The sequence below is a fragment of the Podarcis pityusensis genome, assembly GCF_964106645.2.
Source record: "Podarcis pityusensis genome assembly, chromosome: 9".
NCBI classification, from domain to species: domain Eukaryota; kingdom Metazoa; phylum Chordata; class Lepidosauria; order Squamata; family Lacertidae; genus Podarcis; species Podarcis pityusensis.
The window spans coordinates 54,008,752-54,031,043 of NC_138034.1; the positions used below are offsets into that span (position 1 = coordinate 54,008,752).

At 43.6% G+C, this 22,292-nt stretch overlaps 1 protein-coding gene across 1 annotated transcript; it reads right to left on the minus strand.

The window, feature by feature from the left end:
* Positions 1-284: 284 nt before the first annotated feature.
* Positions 285-19,729, minus strand: HADH (hydroxyacyl-CoA dehydrogenase). The gene is made up of 8 exons (XM_081020401.1): positions 19,528-19,729; positions 15,234-15,362; positions 12,575-12,732; positions 8,326-8,452; positions 6,600-6,689; positions 5,448-5,520; positions 2,372-2,488; positions 285-739 (listed from the first exon to the last, which is right to left on the minus strand). Exons 1-8 carry the CDS (start codon positions 19,645-19,647, stop codon positions 621-623), a joined length of 933 nt encoding a protein of 310 aa, XP_080876527.1. The 5' UTR covers positions 19,648-19,729; the 3' UTR covers positions 285-620.
* Positions 19,730-22,292: the final 2,563 nt, after the last annotated feature.

The window sequence follows — 22,292 nt, forward strand, 5'->3', positions numbered from 1 at the left end:
GTAGCTTAGGAACTCTCGGCTGCTGTCTCCTTCACCTCTATTTATTAAGTAAGGCAAGTACACGCGTCCAGGTTTAAAGCTGAAAACCTATACAGAGACAATAGAATAAAGGAGATAGTGGTTAAGGTATCGCTCATTTGCACCAGTAGGTGCAAGCTTGCCTTTCATAAAATGTCACTGGTTGACATGCAAAAACTGTGTTTCCACTTGCATTCAGAACAATGCTATCATAATGCCACCTACTGGCCAAGAAAGAAAAAGATAAATTAAAAGCAGTGTGCTGCTTATAAAGATGATCTCGGGACTATTTTATTCGCATTCAAGTGTCCACCTCTTAAACAGGATGCTTGTTACAAGTCTTATTAACTCAGACCCCATTTATTTGGCCTTTGAGACAGGGAGCTTATGAAAAAAAGGCACTTTGAGAATGTAAAGCTCTCAGAATCATAGATCGAGAAAATCATTAACCCGGGAAAACAATTGCCTCAAGACACATTGTGCATTTTGATTATATAGTAGTGTTGACTACTTCTTTTTAAAAGCCCTGATTAAGCAGCATTCCAAGTACATCCAAATGGCACAAGGAGGTTATCCTTAACTCTGGAAAAACATGGCCCAGTTCATTTGTATTTGTAAAATCCTTCTCCAGTCTTCTTCCCCAGCTTCTTCTCCTCTACGAGTTTATCCAGCAGCGGGCTTGGAGCGAAGAGAGGGTTGTCTGGCTCTAACAAATGCCACCCTGGTGAGAGAGGGGGAAAGGAGCAGCGCGTGCCCATTATGTAAAGTCTCAATTTGATCAGATGCTGGTTATTTTCAAGGCCTTCATTCCCAACTAACTCACCTGGGGTAGTTGAGAATGGAGGGGGAAACTGCATACTTCACCTGCTCAAAAAGGACTGGAGGGGAATTACAGGACTAAATTCTGAAAATCCAGCAACCTCTTCCACTTTATTCAAGTCTAAGCACAGGTCTTAGTGACTCAGGTGATGTTATGCAGATTCCAATAGCGATGAGAACTATAGTCCAAAATCCATAGAACCACAGGTTCCCTGAGCCTGGCTCTAGGAGCGCGCGCGCACACACACACAGCCCCAGGACCACTAAAACTCTCCCTAACATAGGGATTGTGCTGATGCAACTGTCATCTTTAGCACCTCCAAGGGAACTGTTGACAAAGACCCCTCACAGTGGGGAGGGGGGGAACCTACCATAAACAGTAGTTTAGTCAAGCTCACTCTTACCAGAAGCAAGACTGAGACAGACAATAAGGAACCCTCTTCTGTGATTCTCAGGAACAGTCACTTTCCCCCCATGTGAGAACAGCAACAAAATTCAACACAACTGAAGTTTCACAAAGCCCCATTAGCTGTTTGCAAGAACAGGGGCAGGGGACACACACCATATCTATTTTAACTTGTGAGCCACTTTGGGTTTCTCTTTCAATAAAGAAAGATGCATGTAAAATAGATACCGCATTTTTCGCTCTATAAGACGCACCTTTTCGCTCCTAAAAAGTAAGGGGAAATGTGTGTGCGTCTTATGGAGTGAATGCAGGCTGCGCAGCTATCCCAGAAGCCAGAACAGCTAGAGGGAGCACTGTGCAGCGCTCCCTCTAGCTGTTCTAGCTTCTGGCTTAGCCGCACGAAGCCTCCGCAGGGCATGGGGAGCCTTCATTCCCATGCCCTGCGGAGGCTTTGCGGGGCTATCCCTGACTTTTGCGGGACCTGGGGGAAGGGACAGAGCGCACAGCTCTGTCCCTTTCCCCACCTCCCAGAAAAGCCCCCAAGAGCCGCGCTCCCTTTAAAGAGCAGTGTGAAACTTGTGTGCGGCTCTTGGGGGCTTTTTCCCGAGGAGGAAAAAAGGCAGCCCGTCACTGCACACGCGCTCCTCGCGGCTCGTGAAAGGGAGAGCTGAGCAGAGCCTGGAATGCATACAGGCTCTGCTCAGCGCTCCCTTTAAAGAATTCCCCCCCCCCTTGCATTCCCCCTCTAAAAATTAGGTGCGTCTTATCCTCAGGTGCGTCTTATGGAGCGAAAAATATGGTATATACAGTGGTGCCCCGCAAGACGAATGCCTCGCAAGACGAAAAACTCGCTAGACGAAAGAGTTTTCCGTTTTTTGAGTCGTTCCGCAAGACGAATTTCCCTATGGGCTTGCTTCGCAAGACGAAACATCTTGCGAGTTCTTGCGAGTTTGTTTCCTTTTTCTTAAAACCACTAAACCGTTAATAGCCGCTAAGCCGTTAATAGCCGCTAATAGCCGTGCTTCGCAAGACGAAAAAACCGCAAGATGAAGAGACTCGCGGAACGGATTAATTTCGTCTTGCGAGGCACCACTGTATCATCAAGCTTGTCAGGAAAAATGTACATACCATCTATAATATATTTACTGGTATCCAGACCAACATAGTCCAGGAGTTCGAACGGGCCCATGGGATAGCCTGCCCCGAGCTTCATGGCAACGTCAATATCTTCCTTTGCTGCATCTCCTAAGGACACAGTTGACAGGCGGGTTAACAAAGGTCAGCATCTGTTCTCCCTTCTTTCAAGGCCTAAAACTTGGTTTCAACTCACTAAGGCATTTGGGCTCCGCACTCAATAAAGCAGCAGCTTTTAAGAAGGCTTTGCTGCAGAAACTGCACAACGTCAGTATACCAGTTAACAGATTATCACTAAAGATGTGGCTTCCCAGTGGTTTGGGATGGGGACCACCTGATGCTCTGCTTTTAACAGGGGTCAGTGGCTTCATTCTAAGCTTGACTCACTCCTCCCACCATTTAACAGCAAATGGAGGGGAGTGGGCACAATAGCAGGGTCTGCATGGCAGTAGGCACATGCATTGCGGCTGATGCAAAAATGCAGGCTCACTGCATACAGAATCCTGTGCAGTGTAAAGAGATTCCATGACAGAGGCTTAGCCGATTCTTCAAAAAGCTGTGTTAAAGTAGAAAGCGCTCCCTGAAAATGGAAAGTCTGAAAAATCATATGCTAGAACTTCCATCTTACTTTGATTTTTTTTTTTTTTAGGCGGGTGTGAGCAAAAGGCCAAGGACAAAGCCATAAACTACAATTTAATACATAGAATTACACTGGCCTTTACCTCTCCTGCTGGAATGAATAAAACCTCTCTCAAGTCTGGCACAATTAAAGCAAAACATCGGGTTGCAGTGAGATGCCAACCTTTTTTCTTTTTTTTTACCACATTAGTTTTAATACATTTTCCAACAAGTTCTTAAAATCCCAAGTCTTAAATTTTTTAAAAGCCACATCAAAAACAAAAATCAGGATGCTACTTAGCCGAAGGGAGGGGGCGAAGACTTAAATTAAAGAATACATTTAATCAGACAAAGCCACATCCCGTTTCTCACCCATGTAAATTTAAAATGGATATATATTTTATGCATGCAGGAATGCAACATTTAACTGAAGCACTTTATATGGTGAGCTTTCAGATAAAACAAAAGTTGTTTCCATAATGCCACTCCTTTGCTTTTTGAAAAATCACTCTAATTTGTTCTTATACTGCCTTTGAGGAGTAATTAGCAGTATTTGTTGATGGATAAGCAAGAAGTATAGTTAATTTTGTTTCACAAGCTGAAGACACTTTTATGAACTACAAAGGGAGCTTTTAATATTTAAAATATATTTGCGGAGATCCTGATAATGGAGGTCTTTCATCTGCGAGGCAAGGCTGCTTTCCAAATAAAATGTTTGAAATAACATTCTTAATAGCAGACAACCATGAAAGGGGGCTTAATCTGAACAGTTACAACAGAGTAACTTTCTCTTTAGCTTTTCACACAACAAGCGTGTTTCCTTTGAAGACGACAAGGCTCATTTCAAGGCAGGCTCTCAGGTATGAAAGACAAAAATAATAATTCCTTATTTCCATCAACACAGTACCAGGGCAGGAACTGTCCAGCACTTTGTGCTAGCAGTTAATTTGCCCTCGGCTCATTATTCCTACTCCCATCAAACTGCTTTCATCAACCCCATCTACCCTACGAGACACTGTAGCAGTAAAATGGTACACAGAGAAGAGAAATGGATCACAATGCCCCAAGACATTTTCATTGCTCAAAAACATTTGTGCTGGCCCAGGAATGTAAGAAAGACTGGCAAAGAGAGAACTATGGGTCATAGGATCCAATTTCATAGGATCCAATCTCACAAAGACCAGTCTTTTTAAAGCAAGTTTCCTATCTCTAACAGCATCAACTATGTCTTTTTGGGAAATTGTTTGTCCCCGGTGCAGCATTTGGAAACCACTTAAGGTATCTTAACCAAATTTTGTGCGATGGTTCCTGAGATGAAGGATCAGGCAGGCTTTTTGTCTGCAAATGAACACCATTTTGAATCAAGATGGCGGACTGGATCTTTTAAAATTGCACTGATTTTATGCACTGGTGTAAAACCGCACTTAATTTTGCTGGTTTCTTGAAATTCCCAAGCAATGCCAGATGTGAGGCTAATATTGATGGCATAAAGATGGGTTTGAAAGTGTGAGCACCATGCTTGCAAACAAAAAATCTCTGAGCAAGATTTCCCACTGCTGCAGCAGGCCACCTGTACCTGGCATAGGTATTTACACAACCGAATGTACCATTTGGATATTTTAGCCCAGAGTATACCCAGCCTGGGCAAGAAGAACAAAACTCATTATTCATTATGCCTACTGATGTATATTTTTTTAATACTCACTTTTCAGTTCATGTATCTAGATTCTTTTTGGCTCCAATTTTGTACATAGAGTTAAAATGAAAAAGCTTAAGAAGAACATTGTTCATTACAATGCCTCCAACTGCAATTTGGCACCTCCCAGTTTAACTGAAATGGTAGTTAATAGGTCCAGTTCCATAGATATCCTCTGTCCCAAAGCTCAATAAGCTAATTTTGGGTATGGGGTGGGGGTGTCTTTAACAAATGAGTAAGAGTTGTAATGGCAGATAAGAAACACATTGTAATCTATCAAAAAGACTGGAATGTGGCCATGCAGACTGTACTAACCAAGTGCCACCAGAGTATGCAAAATGGCACCAGCTCTCTAGTCCATGTTGTATTGTCAACACAGCTAGATAATGAACAAACTGGGCACACGGGGAATATAAGAGCAATGCTGCACTTACAATGAAAGAAAAGCAGAGTGACAGGGTGAATGAGGAAACACATGTCAGAACGGATCTGGTGTGGACTCTCAATTTGTGTGCATATGCCAAAAGGGTTTTGTCTAACTGAACAAAAAAACAACCATTTTCACACAAGTACCTACGTACTTCACAGAGGTAATTTCCCCACATTAACAGGAATAGTTCCAAGAATTTATTTTTCATTCTGATTTCTGACACGGTATGAAATGCCAGAGAAAATGATTGCTCGAGAACAACGTTCCACAGCACAACACAAATAAGCCGTTCATATCCCACAAAGCAGAACTCTGCTTATCTTTACCCCTCTCAAAGAGCCGAACTGCTTCCATCAGGTAAGGCACAAGAAGCCTGTTGACAATAAACCCAGGAGTGTCCTGTCAACAGAAAGACAGGGATTAAAGTGGACCCTATCAAGTTCTATACTGGTAAGTTATTTCAAAATGTGCCTACTACGCTGAAAGCAAGAGGAAGGAGAATCAGCTACAGAATACAATGGACAAGTGATGCATTCCTTGTTTTGACAAAAATACTATGTTAGCATTTACAGAATGCATTCCAATGTTCAAAGTGCTTCACGTGCATTAGCTTGTAACTCTGCAAGTTAGACTAGTATTATTAACCAATGTTCTTGTGTTATTTCTCCTTCTCCTCCACTTCAAAGCAGATTACAAAAAACCAATAATAATAATAATAACAACAACAACAACAACCCATAATTAAAATGCAGTTACTAAAACAGAAACCAAACAGCAAAAATGTGAAGAGCCAAAACGAACAGTCAATAAATTATATTATGTAGATCTGGCAGCCGCTGGTGATGGTGGCTGAAGCTGAGAAGCACTTGTCTAAGATCACCTACTGGCAAATTTAAATCAATGACTTCCTGAGCTTAGTCTTAGTCATTACAGCACACTAGCTTATCTCATGAGCATCATGAATTGTTCTACAATATTTGTCGTTTCTACTATTCTCTTCCCGTCCTGCCCCAAATCTCTTCTATTTGGCTTGGACTGGCCTTTCAGATATGATGATCATTAGTAATCAATCTAGTCAGTAATGGCGGTGACTGGCCTCTGCAACTGGAAGAAGGCAGTGAGACCAACACTCGGTGGAACCACATCCAAGGGCAGACAGAGCCAACTAATTCTAGTTTTCTCCCCATCCTCTTCCCTGCTCAAGTTCTACAAAGGCAGCAATGAAATTAAGGAGGCAGCTGACAGCCAGAACCACCCCTCGGATGGAAAGAAAGCAGGCAGAGGGGGCTGGCAGAGCACTGAGTCTTATTAAAAAAATCATTTTTGGCAACCTGTTGTCTGTGATTTTTTTTTTAAAAAAAATAAAATTTAAAGGATGACTTCATGAGCAGAGCAGAAAAAATCCCCATTGCCTCCAAGTCTGAAGCACTCTGAACTTACCTGGACCTCCCTCCTCCCACAATATAAAATATACTTGCCTTACAAGAGACCGGATTCTTCCCCAATGCTTTGCTGAAATCCATGAGGGACTCGAAAGTCTTTTGGCTGGTCATTGGAGTCTTGATAACCTAAAAACAAAACCATCAAAGGTGGGTGGGCTGGGGGGGGGTTCTCTTTACGTCAACAACAAGTTTAACTTTCATAAAAGCAGCCATTCTGAGAGAGGGACCAACACAATACTTGCTCACACTGAACACAGGTACACACTGTCCCTACACATGCAGAAGGGGGGGGTGATTATTGGTCTGTTGCTGTTCTTATTTTTATTATGTCTTCTGTGGTTTTTATAATGTAATTTTATGTTGTGAATTGCCCTGAGATCAACAGGTGAAGGACAGCATACACTTTTATGATTTCTACAGCTCAACTATTGTGTATGCAGACTATCCACTTGTTGAACATTATTACTGTTATTTATCAAATTTGTATACCATCCTTTATCTGTAGATCTCAGGGTGGTTCACAATCCATGGATCTTGCAAGGGGGGGGCAGGTAATGTGGAGGTTTGGTGTACACATACCATGCTTTCCTTAGGTACAAGTAATCTATACCTGTGTCAGCTACTCATGAGAAAGACTCATGAGAAATCACATGCAGTGATTTAAAAAATAATAATCATCTAACTCTTTTCTGGATAAAAAGCTGCATTCTGTCCACATGTAAGATCTCATTGGTCTGTCTATGTGGTTATGGTCATGAGGAGTTTCCTATCCCGGGACAGTCATTTTGAAGAACTTTCCTTGTTCTTTCGGGGACGATCAGCCGGAAGTACGGTAAGTTCACCTGTTCCTCAGCAGCCCTCTTGTGGCTCCGGTTCTCTCGACTCTCACCATTAGAGGGAATAACGGAGCCCCACCTGAATATTGAGCGCCAGCTTAATTGAGCAGCTTTTACCCTCTGAACACCTGTGCTATCAAAATAGCACTAGAAATGACCAGAGCAGAACAACAAGCATCACTATGGGAAACCCTCACTTGGCGGGTGTGGCTAGCACAGACCCCACTCACTTGTTGGTGACATCTTCTCCCCCAGGCCTTCCGAGGGTCCCGACATAATGTGATAGTTGTGAATCAATATTCTATTCTTTCTGCTCAATTTTTTTAAATTTTCTTTTAAAAAGTCTGATGTTTAAATCACATCCTGGTTTTTACTGTAGATTAACATGATTCTATCTGTGGTGCTGGGACATGGGTGGCGCTGTGGGTTAAACCACAGAGCCTAGGACCTGCCGATTGGAAGGTCGGCAGTTCGAATCCCCACGACGGGGTGAGCTCCCGTTGCTCGGTCCCTGCTGCTGCCAACCTAGCAGTTCGAAAGCACAGCAAAGTGCAAGTAGATAAATAGGTACCGCTCCGGTGGGAAGGTAAACGGCGTTTCCGTGTGCTGCTCTGGTTCACAAGAAGCAGCTTACTCATGCTGGCCACATGACCCGGAAGCTGTACGCCGGCTCCCTCGGCCAATAAAGCGAGATGAGCGCCGCAACCCCAGAGTCGGCCACAACTGGACCTAATGGCTAGGGGTCCCTTTACCTTTATCTGTGGTGCAAAAACCTGCCCTGGGATCATGACTGATCAAACGTGGAGACAGAAGGTGAAACAAACAAACAAACAAACAAACAAACATGGAGAACCTCTGCAACACACAGGTAGCAAGACACTCCAACCATGCTGCAACATTTTAGAACATTTTCAAAACCCCTTTACCTCCACAAGTTTCATCAAAGGCACCGGATTAAAGAAATGTAGGCCGCCAAAGCGATCCTGCCTCGTGGTAGCATTGGCTATCTCCGTGATGGGCAATGATGAAGTGTTGCTGGCAAATATGGTATGCCTGTGGAGAAACAACATGCATTTGGCATCAGTTGCATGTTCTCTGCTTTCAGGACTCTATAGGCTATTATTTATTTTTATTCATACCCCACATTTTTCCTACAAGGAGTTCAAGGTGGCATACATGGTTCTCTCTCTCCTCATTTAATTTCCACAACAATCCTGTGAGGTAGGTTAGGCTGAGAAGCAGTGACTGGCCCAACACCACACAGTGAGCTTCATAGATGAGTGGGAACTTGAACGCTGGTCTCTCAGGTCCTGGTCCAACACTTTACAGAAGTAAAGAGACAGAACCCTGGAAATTTACTGCTTGAAATTAAAATGTCTGGGAGCAGGGACAGATAAGTCCCTCTCTTGCTTCCTGACCAAGCGTGCCTGTGAGGGTGGCAGGACCTCCCACTAAACATGTCAAAACCTGAACAGGTTCGTATGAGGCAGTATGGTCTTTCAGATAGCTTAGGCCAAAGCCATATAGAGCATTATAGGTGATAACCAGCATTTGGAATTCTGCCCAGAAACAGACCAGTAGAAAATGAAGCTGTTCTAGCAAGGCAGCTGTATACTTCCTACAGCCAGCCCCAGTTAGCAATGTTCTTTGAGTCAGATGAAGTTTCTGAGCACTTTCCCAAGGCAGCCCCACACAGAGCATGTTAAAGTAATACTTTATAGAAGATATCACAATTCCTGGGTGAACTTCCCTCTGAGGTTCAAACGGCAGTTACCCCAATGTTTTTTTGGCACCAGGTAAAAACGTATTTCCTCACCCAGTCCTTTGGCTTAGTTGTTATTGCTGGAAATGGGGCCTGGCCTTCTGCTACTTATACTGTAATGCAACATATTAACTTACATTAGTTATGCCTATTAAGTGGTTTTTATTAAGCATCATGGTTACTATGGACGCAGGTGGCGCTGTGGGTTAAACCACAGAGCCTAGGACTGGCCGATCAGAAGGTCGGCGGCTCGAATCCCCATGACGGGGTGAGCTCCCATTGCTCAGTCCCTGCTCCTGCCAACCTAGCAGTTCGAAAGTACATCAAAGTGCAAGTAGATAAACAGGTACCGCTCCAGTGGGAAGGTAAACGGCGTTTCCGTGCGCTGCTCTGGTTCGCCAGAAGCGGCTTAGTCATGCTAGCCACATGACCTGGAAACTGTACGCCGGCTCCCTCGGCCAATAAAGCGAGATGAGCGCCGCAACCCCAGAGTCGGTCACGACTGGACCTAATGGTCAGGGGTCCCTTTACCTTTACCCTTTACCTCTAAGGTTGAATTTAATAAACAGCAGGCTTAGGACACTTAATATAAAATAAATTGCAATTGTATTTTAAGTTGGTTGTATTTGTGTGATTTACTTGCTCTTTAGACATGCAGCAATTGCATTATGTCCCATGTACCCAGAAACAACAAAACCTTACTAGCTGCAGTGTTAAAAAGTTACACCTTTCATTTTATTTCAGCCTTCAAAATGCTGTGTCTTTCTCAATCTCAAGTAAAGATTCAGTGACACAGAAGTCATAGCCAGATGTCCCTCCAACAAGCTTTCAGTTCTGAATAAGCGTCTACATGGCGCACTCTTTTAAAGTGCATCCTTTAAAATTCCAGCACCACTCCTTAATAAAATCTATTCCCATATTTGCAGCGCCACCTTGTGGACTGTATAATGGGAATAAAAATTAAAATAGTATGGTTCAGAAGTCACCACTCACTGTTCTATATTCTGCTTCAGCTAGTGAACTCATTTTCTGTGATGAACTAATTTTATAAGTCTCTTGTAAAGTCTCTGTTAACAGGAAGACAGGAATGTGGTCCAAATGTACAAAAAAGGGGGGGGGGGCTTCTAGAAGTGGTAAAGCCCAATCAATTCCAGTGAATTATTAACAGGTTTAATGCAAGATTTACTCAACTCTGTGGTGCAATTAATTAATAATAATATTAGCTGCAGTTTAAAGTTTGCCACTTGATTAATCTAGTACCCTTCTGAACTGATTATGTGTGACGCTCCTTGTTCCAGAGCCCAGGTGGCTGCAGTCAGTAGGAATGCCTTTTTGCAGTTATGGCTGGTAGGCCAGCTGCAACTTTTCCTGGACATAGGTACTTTTGCCACTGCAATTCATGCACGGATAACCTCAAGACTGGACTACCATAATGCACTGTGAGGTTTCCTTAAAGGTTGGTCTGGAGGCTGAAACTATACAGGCGACTCCTCACTTGCACGTAACTGCAGGGAAATATGTTAGTAATTAAATTCTAACCTGAAATGGCGGGAGAGAGCTGGAAAGTCCCCATGGCCTGAGCCAAAGAGGATGTCCATGAGCCAGAAGTCCAGGAGGAGGACGACTCCAAGGGGTCCAAAATGGCGTGTGGGAGCTCTTGCTGTTGCCACACTACTCAGCTCAACAGCTGTTGGGCAGAAAGCTGCAGGCATTGCAGTGGGCAACCCACTTACACACATTTCACTTATGCACACGGAGGGGCCTGGAACGAAACTTCTGCATAAGTGGGGAGTCGCCTGTATTGCAAAATGCAGCAGCTAAGCTATTCACTGGGGCGTCCTGCTATTACATGCCAAGAGGTTACGGGTCAAGTTTGATGCTTTGGTTCTCCCCTGTAAAGCTCTAAACTTGGAACCTGGTTAGTTGAAGGAACACCTTACCCTACTTGGTCTGAGGCCCCCACGTTGTGCTCCAGTCCTTGGAGACTTGCTTAGCAGCAGGTTGTGGACTCTCCTTCCTTGGAGGTTTTTAAGCAAAGGTTGGATGGCCGTCTGTTATGGATGCTTTAGCTAAGATTCCTGCATTGCAGGGGGTTGGACTAGATGACCCTTGTGGCCCCTTTTCAACTCTGCAATACTATGATTCTATGGCCAGGGAGGGCTTCTCCGCAGTGGTACCCTGTCTAGGGATTGCCGTCGAAGCTGATGCAAGCACCAACACTGATGGTGTTTCAAAGCCTGTTGAATGCATATTTATGTTCCCAGGCATTTGTGGGCAATTAATTTCAGTGAGACCTTAATTCTACCCTGGATTGTCAGCTGTTATCTTTATCTCACTGAAATGTTGTTGTTTTTTAAAATGTTACTGTACACCACCTTGAGACTTGATGCGAGAGGTGGCACAGAATGTTTTTAATAAATAATAAATGTAAAATGTAACAGACTACTATCTATGGAAGAAGAATAGGAGTCAGCAGACGGCCCACAAACATTCAGTAATAACCAAATCAATCTGATAAATATACCACTTTAGAATAGGCCTATATTAATTCCCCCCCCCCCTTCAGCCTTCTTAGCTGGTTATTTTATCAGTCTAGAAGAAAGTATAACGCTGCTCACTTAAGGGTTAGGATTCTTCAGAAAGTACAGTGGTAGCAAAGATTAAATTTCTTTGGCGTGAACAGCTGGAGGCCTGGGCGGGACTTTACATAAATAATTGGTTGGAGGTAGCTCTTTGGCACAGGGATATCTTTTTAATCTTTGCTCACAAGCGGAGAACTGCTCCACCTCCGTTCGCTTCAGAAGTTAGTATCTTCACTCAGTTCTCAGGCCTCTCCCCGTGAGCAAAAAAAGAGAAACAGGGATCTTCAAATGATTAGCTACCACCGAATAATATATACGGAATTACGATGAACTTCCAAACTTCCTGTAGAACTTAAATCTTCATACTGAATGCTTTCTTTTGAAGCATCTCAGTTTGCACTGCCGGTGAAATAGCTGCAATATTTATTTTCTTTTTCACTTTTAATTGAAGAGGCACCTCTTTGCCCAAGTTTTTGGGAGGAGGTCACCAATCAATTTTGAAATAATCTCCGTCTGCTTAACGATCGTAGGTTTCACATACCAGCTCGCAGTCCCCTCTCCCATTTAATCTGCTTTCAGTAAGTGGGGAGAGAAACCCTGGAACCAACAACCCATTTTGTGATATCCCAATAATCTGTCTGCAAATTCAAGTCCCCATCTGGAAGCATCCGAGAAGTCTAAATATCCAACTAAACCCCAATCAGTGGGAAAGGGTGGCTAGATAGGAGATTTCGGCTTGCCTCGCCTACTCTGTACAGGCCCATATTTTAGTGAAAACTAGTAGATAACAAGGACATTCTGCATTAGTTTTGTAACATTTTATGAACATACTCTGGTGCAAACTTATCCAATGTCTTGAAGAGCTCGTTTTTTACTGCCAAGTTTTCCACAATGGCTTCCACTACTAGGTCAGTGCTGTGGACTACAGAGACTGGATCTGTGCTCGTGGTCAGGTTCTTTAAGGTCTTCTCAATGAACTCAGCACCAGCCTGAGAAAAAAACAAAAATCTGTTCACACAGCATTTCATTTGCCTTCATGGGAAGGATTACAATTTCAACGGTAAAAATAAAACAAATATAGTGCTGCACATTGAAATTAAGAGCTCCTGCTAGCTGTGCATGAATGCTGCAGTCCCCCAGTCTCCTAGCACACCGCTGCTCCTAACACACAATATAGACTATTATCATTACTATTATTAAATTTGTATACCGCCCTGTATCTGTAGATCGAAGGGCGGTTCACAACATAAAAAACAGAAAATACATAATAAAAACATAATAAAAACAAAGACAACCCAATAATTCCCCCCCTTCCAAACACATTTTAAAGGGCAGCAGATGTCAATCAACCAAGTTTAACCTAGTTAAAAAGTATCTGAAGAAGTGTGCTTGCACACAAAAGCTCATACCAAGAACTAACTTAGTTGGTCTTAAAGGTGCTACTGGAAGGATTTTTTTTATTTTGACTATGGCAGACCAACACGGCTACCTATCTGTAACTGGAACCATGGAAGGCACCACATTGAGCCGCATGAAATGGAAGTCCATCAACCTCACCAAGAAACTTGCACAGGTACAGACTGATATCTTCTTTCTTACTAAATGCAAGAACCTGGACATTATACCCAAGGGTCTTAGAATTAAGAACCCTCTACAATCCACGTATCCCACTGAATATGCAAGAGGTATCTGAAGAAGTGTGCTTGCACACGAAAGCTCATACCAAGAACTAACTTAGTTGGTCTTAAAGGTGCTACTGGAAGGATTTTTTTTATTTTGACTATGGCAGACCAACACGGCTACCTATCTGTAACTAGTTAAAAAGGAACATTTTTGCCTGACATCTAAAGGTGTATAATGAAGGCGCCAGCGGAACGTCCCTGGGGAGAACAGTCCACAAATAGGGAGCCACTAGCAAAGTACCATATTTACTTGAGTCTAGTGCGCCCTTAATTTTCGCAATGTAATTTGTGAAAAAAGGTGGCCAAAAATGGTGAGCATTAGATTTGAGTAAATACGGTAAATTAAGCAAATACGGTAAGAAAAGCAAATAGCCTCAGTAACTGACTTGAGAATGGAACAGAAATAATTCCGATGGCTACCTACTTGGGGACGCACTGCAAGCTGAAAAATGAGACTTTTTCCACAGTCCATACTGCCACATGGTACATATGATTATGTGTTATTTACCAGTGTTCAGCCAGTTTTCCAGCAAGACTTGCACCACTTGCGCTCCAGTTCTTGTCCGGCTTTTCATAGCTTGGAGCAGCTCGGGCTGCACAAAGCCAGAAGGGACACTCAAGAGTGATAATGTCAACTGCCTATTTTATCATTTCATATCGAGAGACCAGGGCTTTGACAGGATCACCAGCTTTCTCAACTGAAAAATTCCCCAGAGCATCCAGGAACATATCCGGCTCCATCAGTTTCTGAGGGTGGGCCATCCAAATGGGCCCATTACCCTTACAATGGGGAACTGCCACTGTCAGTCCAAACTTAACTAAATAATGGTCTGGCCATGAGAAAAGGACTGCATTGCCCTCCCACTATCTGTCAGTTTGCATTTCTTAGTGCAGAAAGTGCACTGGTGTGTAGAGATCTTTCCTATTCTGATTAATACAAGACGATTCTATAAGCTACTAGAAGCTTCTCTGTGTGAGAGAAGCAGGCAGAAGGGTCATGAGTTGTTTGGGTTATACCTTCTGGGAAGCTGGTTTGAACTAGTTTTCTTATCTCTTCCAATTAAGGTCATGCTGACTATAAATATAGGCCAGAAGGAGCCTGGGTTTTACTTTCTCTCTCTCTTCCTTCTGGTGTGGTGTTCTGTTTCTGTATGCCACAGTGTTAAGCTTTACTCTTGTTACAAGTTTGTAAGTTTTTGTAAGTGCTGCAAATGGATATTTTTATGGACTGTGCCAATCCTGAATGTATCTGGATTTGTGACCATTACACTCATTTGCCTTCAGCACAAGTAAAGCTCTGTTGGATAAAGTACTATTGCCTCTGGTCTCTTTTGGGGAACTCTGCAACATGTTTAAGTTTTTCCCTGCACACGAATGATGTCATCTTCATATCACTAGGGGCAATATGTAAGGATGGGAAGGGCAAGATTCAGTTCCCCAATTTGCTAAGACGTGTGTATGTGCAGGTCCACACAAGCAAGTGGTTAGAAGGGTTGTAGACTGTTGGCAGCCCTAGGTACTGAATGCAAGATCACCTTCTTACAATTCCCTTTTGCAAGGGTAACGTGCAGAAAATCAGCCTACGTATGGAAGTTTGCTTCTGCTTGTTGACTGTGGTTGGGGGCAGAGGAAAGAGCAGAGTTGCTGTAAGCGTGGAATTCAACCCAGCTTGAAAGGAATCTATTTAAAATATTATGCTAATCTAACATTGCTGCAATTGTCTATTTAGGCATTACAAACAAACAAACAAGGTAGATTTGTCACATGCAACCATTATTTCCAATATTTACAAATAATAAAGATCCCACCTCAGGTTTGTCTGCAAACTTTTTCTTTGTCAGCTTTTTCAAACTATCCTCGATTCCTTTCTTGGATTTATTCAGTATTTCATCTGACTGGTCCACTAATATAACAGTGTGGCCAGTGGCTGCAGCAATCTACAGGAAAAACAGGGGAGAAAAATAATGATGAAAAAGGAAAGTAACCCATGGAAAAAAGAGGTGCACACCCATTTCTAATATTTATTTGTTTACTACATTTATATTCTGGCTAGCAACCAGAGTTCAAGATATGGTTCTGTCCTCACATTTTATCTTTGTGGCTGAGATTGTAGCTGGCCCAGATCACTCAGTGAGCTTCATAGAACTCCAGTCCTAGCCCAACACTCTTAACCACTATACTGCTTTGGATCAGCAACACAGGAACCTGACTTATAGCAAATCACTCCAGCTGCCTCAGTACTGTCTACACCAGGCAATTACCATAATCTCTGACCACTAGTCCTGTTAGCTAGGGATAATGGGAATTGTAGTCCCAAAACAGCTGGAGGGCCAAGTTTGGCCATGCCTACACTGACTGGCAGCATCTCTTCAGGGTTTCAGACAGGGGCCATTTGCGATGCTACTCAGACATGCCTGGGATTGAATTGGAAACCTTCTGCATGCAAAACAGAGCTCTACAACTGAGCTATGGCCCTTCAGTGCCAAGAAGTGCCGCTAAACATCTACAGAAAGAACCCAGGATTGTTCAGCAGCTGCCAACAAGGATAAAGAGCTACCTTCTATATGGAGCTCAGATCTCTGACCCTATCTCCTTATCAGACAGATTGTCCAACCTTCCCAGTGTTACATCCTTGCAAACAAAATATACCCATGATGAAAACTGTGAAATTATAAAAGCAAAAAAAGCAAAGGGCCTTGCTCCAGTTTATCATCCTGGGTACATAAAGAGGATAAGCAGAAAAGAAAACGCCATGTGTATTTTGTTTGAATCTTCTTCAGCTCAACCTTATCCGGCTTTAGTGCTCAAACTCGGCAGCAGACTTTTGCAACTGTCTTCAGACTAGCAACTGAAACTGGTTGTACCCAAACGTGCCGCCTAAAGAATAATTCAATTTGAGAAGTGTTGGGCTTAGTAACAAAAACATATGCGTCTGTGCACCTAGAGATCTCCTCCCTTCAGGCCATAAGAAAATCTAGGAGCTCTGAAGAAGTTCGAACATCTGTCATCGCTATGTGCCCAAAGTGGCAGTGATCCCAACTGGGAACAAGAATTAAAGCAAGCAGTCTTAAAAGGTGGGGTGAGGTAGTTACAGCTCTCTACCTTCTGGGGGGGAACAAAAAAGGGGGGAGGGGTGAAATTGATGAATTGTGAGGGAAGACCAAACATTTCCTTAGGTACCAAAGGGCAGGCAGTATCACTGCAAATGGAAAATGTGCCTCAGCCAACCCTCACATTCCTTACTGGAGCAAAAGGCACTCAGCAAAAAGAGACAAGGGTTTTCAAGATGAACCTTCACCTGTCACACCCACAGAGACCTAACATGGTAACAGAACTCATTTCCTGCTTTAGAAAAGTTACTTTGTAACAGCAATCATTCTCCCCCCCCCCCAAAAAAAAACCAGACATTCTCTGACATGGCAAGACCTAGTTCTAGAAGAAAATCTCTTCTCTGCACTACGAGATGTGCTTGGAAATTTAACATATATTTTTTTAAAAAAAAAAATTGGGATAAAGGTTTCTGCAAGAAGCTGAGTAGTGAATTTTTAGATCTCAGCAAAATACCCTTCCTTATAGGGTGTATATAAATATATGGTTGCCTTTTACTGGACCAGCTTTTTAGTGTATACAATATAGCAAAAATGGTCATTTCACTTGCAGACCTTGAGTAACTTGAAGACTTGCATTCTCCTACATAAAAGAATCTGCAAAATGGGCAAGATAGTAAGCAGTTTTGGGAACAAGGCCAGCACAATACATTTTGCTGCCTGAGACAAAGAACAAGATGGCACCCCTATCACTGCATGTATAGAAGCCAACTGGACAGGAAAATGAATCTTATTTAAGACTGTGCTCAATGGGAAGCAGGCTAGAAGTAATTACAGGTGTTGGGTTTTTAATGTTTTTATAAGCAAAGAATGAAAAAGACATTTAAGTAAAGAACACAGAAATGATACTATAAAACCAATCTGCAGTGCTTCTTGGAGATGTTAAAATAGAAACTTAAAACAGTATAGTAACAGTCTGGTTAAAGAGTTAATTGCTATATTCCTTTCACTTCAACACATCTTGAGAGAAAAACACACAAGGGCATTACAGGAATGGATCAGACCAATTATTATTTTTAAAAAAACAAAACAGAGGGATTGTACAACGCTCAAATCATTTTTTATTTGAAAATTCACTCAATTTCCCCACAAGACAGAGGTGTACTGTTGGAGGGGTGTGTGGGAAACATTTTTTTGGTGTTCCCACTTTTGTGCTTTAGTCTGTTTTTATTACCAGGGGCTTTTTTCCAGCCCGAACTCACTTCCAGCATCTCTCAGGTAGGCCCCATTGTTCAGCGCGAGGGCCTTCTGGCAGTTCCCTCACTGTGAGAAGTGAGGTTACAGGGAACCAGACAGAGGGCCTTCTTGGTAGTGGTGCCCACCCTGTGGAACACCCTCCCATCAGATGTCAAGGCAATGAGCAACTATCTTAATTTTAAAAGACATCTGAAGGCAGTCTTGTTTAGGGACGTTTTTAATGTTTAATGCTGTATTGTGTTTTTAATATTCGGTTGGGAGCAGCCCAGAGTGGCTGGGGAAACCCAGCCAAATGGGCGGGGTATAAATATTATTATTATTATTATTATTATTATTAAACGAGGGAGGTGTTCATGGTGAGTTCTGGCACCTTTTTTCTAGAAAAACAGCACTGCCGTTAACCACTTTGAGTCTCTGGAAAGAACAAGCAGAAGAGCAAAGATTTGTAACGTTTTTCCTCTGCCTTTCCAAAAGGCGGTTTACAATTCAACAGGAAAACCACAATTAAAGAATCTCTGCGAAACCCAATGTGACATGCATGTAACTTGCAACAGCAGTATTGTCTACTGCCCTGCAGCATAATACTGTTGAGCAACACCCACAACCTAAGCGAGACAGGGGCCCAGCCCTTAACAGATCCTGAAAGGCAGATTACCAGGAGAGGTATAAAAATCACACGTGACTGGAGGGAAGGTCCACAATCCTATCACCACACCCCAAAAAACCCTCTCCCTTATCACTGCTCACAGCCTCACACAGAGGGAACTCCGGGTACAGTGCTTTTGTATATTGTGTTTTATGGTCTACTATTTGCACAATCCCAGACTACAGAACATAATACTGGTTTTTCCCTTGGCATAGACAGGGTGGTTTGGGAGCTCCTTTGCTGCTAGTGTTAATTTTGAAGTGGGAACCCTCAACTCCAGGCAACCGAGTCTTCTTGCAAAGGGCCCTCACAGCTGCAAAAAAAATTAAGCAACCCTATGACAAAACATAGGAAGGGGATTAAGTTGCACTACTCTTTATTAGTCCTCCTGAGGTAAATATCCTACATATATGGATGATTAATGCATTTTTCTGCAGGGGCAGAAAATTCTAATTTCTCTCTCCCACCCCCTGGGGTAAATATGTAATAATAATTGGAAATTTGATGCTCTCTCCTCCTCCCTAAGACCTTGAACACTTACCATGACATTTACTCAACCACATTCCACTCAGGCCACATGCATTTAGCTGCCTATCTGATATGAACTGTGCATCTTCCCAGCCAAAACAGCCAAGCGCAATTTTGTTTCTGGTCTTCAAAAAGTCATGCAGCCGAGGCACGAGAAGCTGGACAACAAGCCTAGCCATGCACTCAAGTGGGCGGAAAGCCTCTGAGTTAGTAACACCTGCAACACGCACACACACACGTGTGTACCGTACACACACGTGTCAGGGGCAAAGGGGCGGGGCACGTTTACCACGTTGGGAGACCAAGCTTCCCAGGTGTTCTGAGAAACCCTTACAATAATATTTGCATAACCTACCAATATCCTCCACTTATAAAGAGGCATTAAGAAATTAAGCTCGAAAGGGGTTTTCCTGGCAAGAGGCTCCTTCGCCAGCACAGAGGAACAAGATTGTTGGGAGTTTGTGAAGCTTCGGGACACCCAAAATTCCTCGGTGCAATGCAAGGAGGGATTAAATTTTTAAGAATAAAAAAAAGAAAATGCTTTCTTGGCAAGTACCGAAGTACCGATGCAGCAGCAGCAGCAGCCGCCCGCGCAGCGCCCCTTCCGCCCCCCGCGCAGCTCACCTGGGCGATCCCGGCGCCCATGAGGCCGCCGCCGATCACCGCCACATGCTTCACCACCAGTTTCTTGGCGGCGGCGGTGGCGGACGAGAAGCGCACGAACGGGCGGGTGGCGAAGGCCATGGCGAACCGGGGAGGAGCAGGAAGGGCCGAGGGGGTGGGCGCCGCGAAGCCGCGCGCCGAGCAGGAGCCTCTGCAGCCCAGGCGGAGGAGGAGGAGAATGGAGAAGAGGGCGGGAGCTCGGGCCTTAAAGGCGTCCCCGCCTCCGCCACTTCTGCCGCTCTCCTCTGCATTGCTTTGCTTGCTTTAGGCCCTATGGGGAAATGTAGGTGGCCAGCTCGTTTCGCCCTGGAATATCCCACCCTATCCAGCTCCGGGCTGCTATTCAGACGTTGCTTTCCGGCAAAAGAAAAGGAAAAAATGCACGCTCAAATTATTCCCTCGGGAAAACTCGTGGCAAAGGTCACGTCTGAAGCCTGCATTTAAAGCACCTGGCTCCCCACCCACCACCCGCCAGGAATCTTGGGATTTGTAGTTTGTACCTGTCCGTGCAGTGAAGGCTGTAGGTCAGGCCTGGCCAGATGTTTTGGGACTACAACTCCCACCATCCCTGTCCTGTTAGCTAAGGATGATGGGAGTTGTAGTCCCAAAACAGCTGGAGGGCCAAGTTTGGCCATGCCTGCTGTAGGTGATTAAGGAATGCAGCTCTGTTAGGGGTCCATGCTTAGGCATTAAAACTTTTCACAGCTGCCTTAGCAGCTGCAGGAGTCAGTTTGTTACTGCCATTATATATAAAAGGGATTCGGCTGCAGTGCTAAAACGTTCTAGGGAGAAAACCCCATGGAACACAATGGTCCTTGCTTTTGAGTAAATGGCCATAGGGTTGTGCTTGTTAAGTCAGACGCATTTGCTAACCAGAAATGGAATCTGTGAGGTCAGTCTATTGCTGCAAACTTTAGAACTTGCTGTGCCATTAAGTAAAAGATAAAATGGGCTCTAGCTTCTGCCACAATGACATCTGGAGCCACAAAACTATTGTTTACTTTTAAAAAGTGAAAGCAAATAATGACTGTTTGCCATCTAAAAGGACCACCATAATATAATAATAATAATAATTTATTATTTCTACCCCGCCCATTTGGCTGGGCTTCCCCAGACATTCTGGGCGGCTTTCAACAGAACATTAAAAACAGAATAAAACTTCAAACATTAAAAAATTTCCCTAAACAGGGCTGCCTTCAGATGTCTTCTAAAACTCAGATAGTTGCCTATTTCCTTGACATCTGATGGGAGGATGTTCCACAGGGCGGGTGCCACTACCGAGAAGGCCCTCTGCCTGGTTCCCTGTAACCTCACTTCTCACAGTGAGGGAACCGCCAGAAGACCCTCAGACCTGGACCTCAGTGTCCAAGCTGAATGATGGGGGTGGAGACGCTCCTTCAGGTATACTGGGCCAAGGCTGTTTAGGGCTTTAAAGGTCAGCAGCAACACTTTGAATTGTGCTCAGAAATGTACTGGGAGCCAATGTAGGTCTTTCAGGATGGGTGTTATACGGTCTTGGCGGCCACTCCAAGTCACCAGTTTAGCTGCCACATTCTGGCAGTACCATAATCAGTACTAGCTGCAGAAATCCAAACCTCTTGGCTGTTAGTATATTGTCACGTGCTCCGCACTTCTACAGAAGGGTTAAGTTTCTTATGGATGAGAGTGTTTTGCGGGGTGCCTGAGTAATATTTGCAGAAACAAGGGGTGTTGAGAAATTATCTCCTTCACCTGCATTACAGATTGTGCTAAACTTTTGCAAACTATACCTTTGCAGAATCGACTCTACAGTTATAGTGGGGGTGGGGGGTGGGGGGGGGGATAGAGAACTTTCAAAGGAAGGAGAGATACATAACAGCATCATAAGCCAAAGGACAGCACTATTTGTAATTGGCATAAAATTAACAAGTACGTGATGAGTTCCAGGGCAGTTCAAAGATGAATATTGCACAAGGATGCCATTTCCAGCAAGAGGATTACATCCAGCTCATAGGAGTGCACACTTAAAAGTTACAGTGCAATCAAAGGTTGCTTTGATTCTAAGTAAATCAGGCTGAGATGTTCAGGAGATAGCCATCAGTCAACTGAAATATTTTATACACTTTTAAAAGTACAGCAATTAAAAATTTGTAGCAAGAACATAAAGAGTTTTTCTAGATCACATCCAAGCTATATCCAGGCCAGCGTTCTTGTTTCCTACAACATCCAACAGGATTCCACTTGAAAACAGTGCAGCACACATTACAGTGGTACCTCAGGTTACAGACGCTTCACGTTACAGACTCCACTAACCCAGAAATAGTACCTCGGGTTAAGAACTTTGCTTCAGGATGAGAACAGAAATCGTGCTCCGGTGGTGCGGCAGCAGCGGGAGGCCCCATTAGCTAAAGTGGTGCTTCAGGTTAAGAACAGTTTCAGGTTAAGAACAGACCTCCGGAACGAATTAAGTACTTAACCCAAGGTACCACTGTATTATTATTATTCCCAGCACACATTGTCTCTGTGTGTGTGCCCACTTGCATTAAACACTGCCAGATGATCCAGTTGTCTATTATTATTACAATTTATTACCTGCCATTCACCCCAAGATCTCAGCTGCTAAGCAAGTGTGCTATGACATTTGGGACTTACTGTCATGTGAGGTACCCTAAATTATGAGAAGAGTCACAGCTCAGTGGTACAGCATCTGCTTTGAGCGCATAAGGTCCCAGTTTCAGTCCCCAGGA

Coding starts and splice junctions, on each gene's coding strand:
- HADH (XM_081020401.1), bottom strand. CDS start 19,647: ATGGCCTTCGCCACCCGCCCGTTCGTGCGCTTCTCGTCCGCCACCGCC. Junction 12,733..15,233: donor AGTTTGCAGACAAACCTGAG/GTGGGATCTTTA, acceptor TTTTTTTCTCAG/GCTGGTGCTGAGTTCATTGA. Junction 2,489..5,447: donor AGTTCGGCTCTTTGAGAGGG/GTAAAGATAAGC, acceptor CTGTGTCCTTAG/GAGATGCAGCAAAGGAAGAT.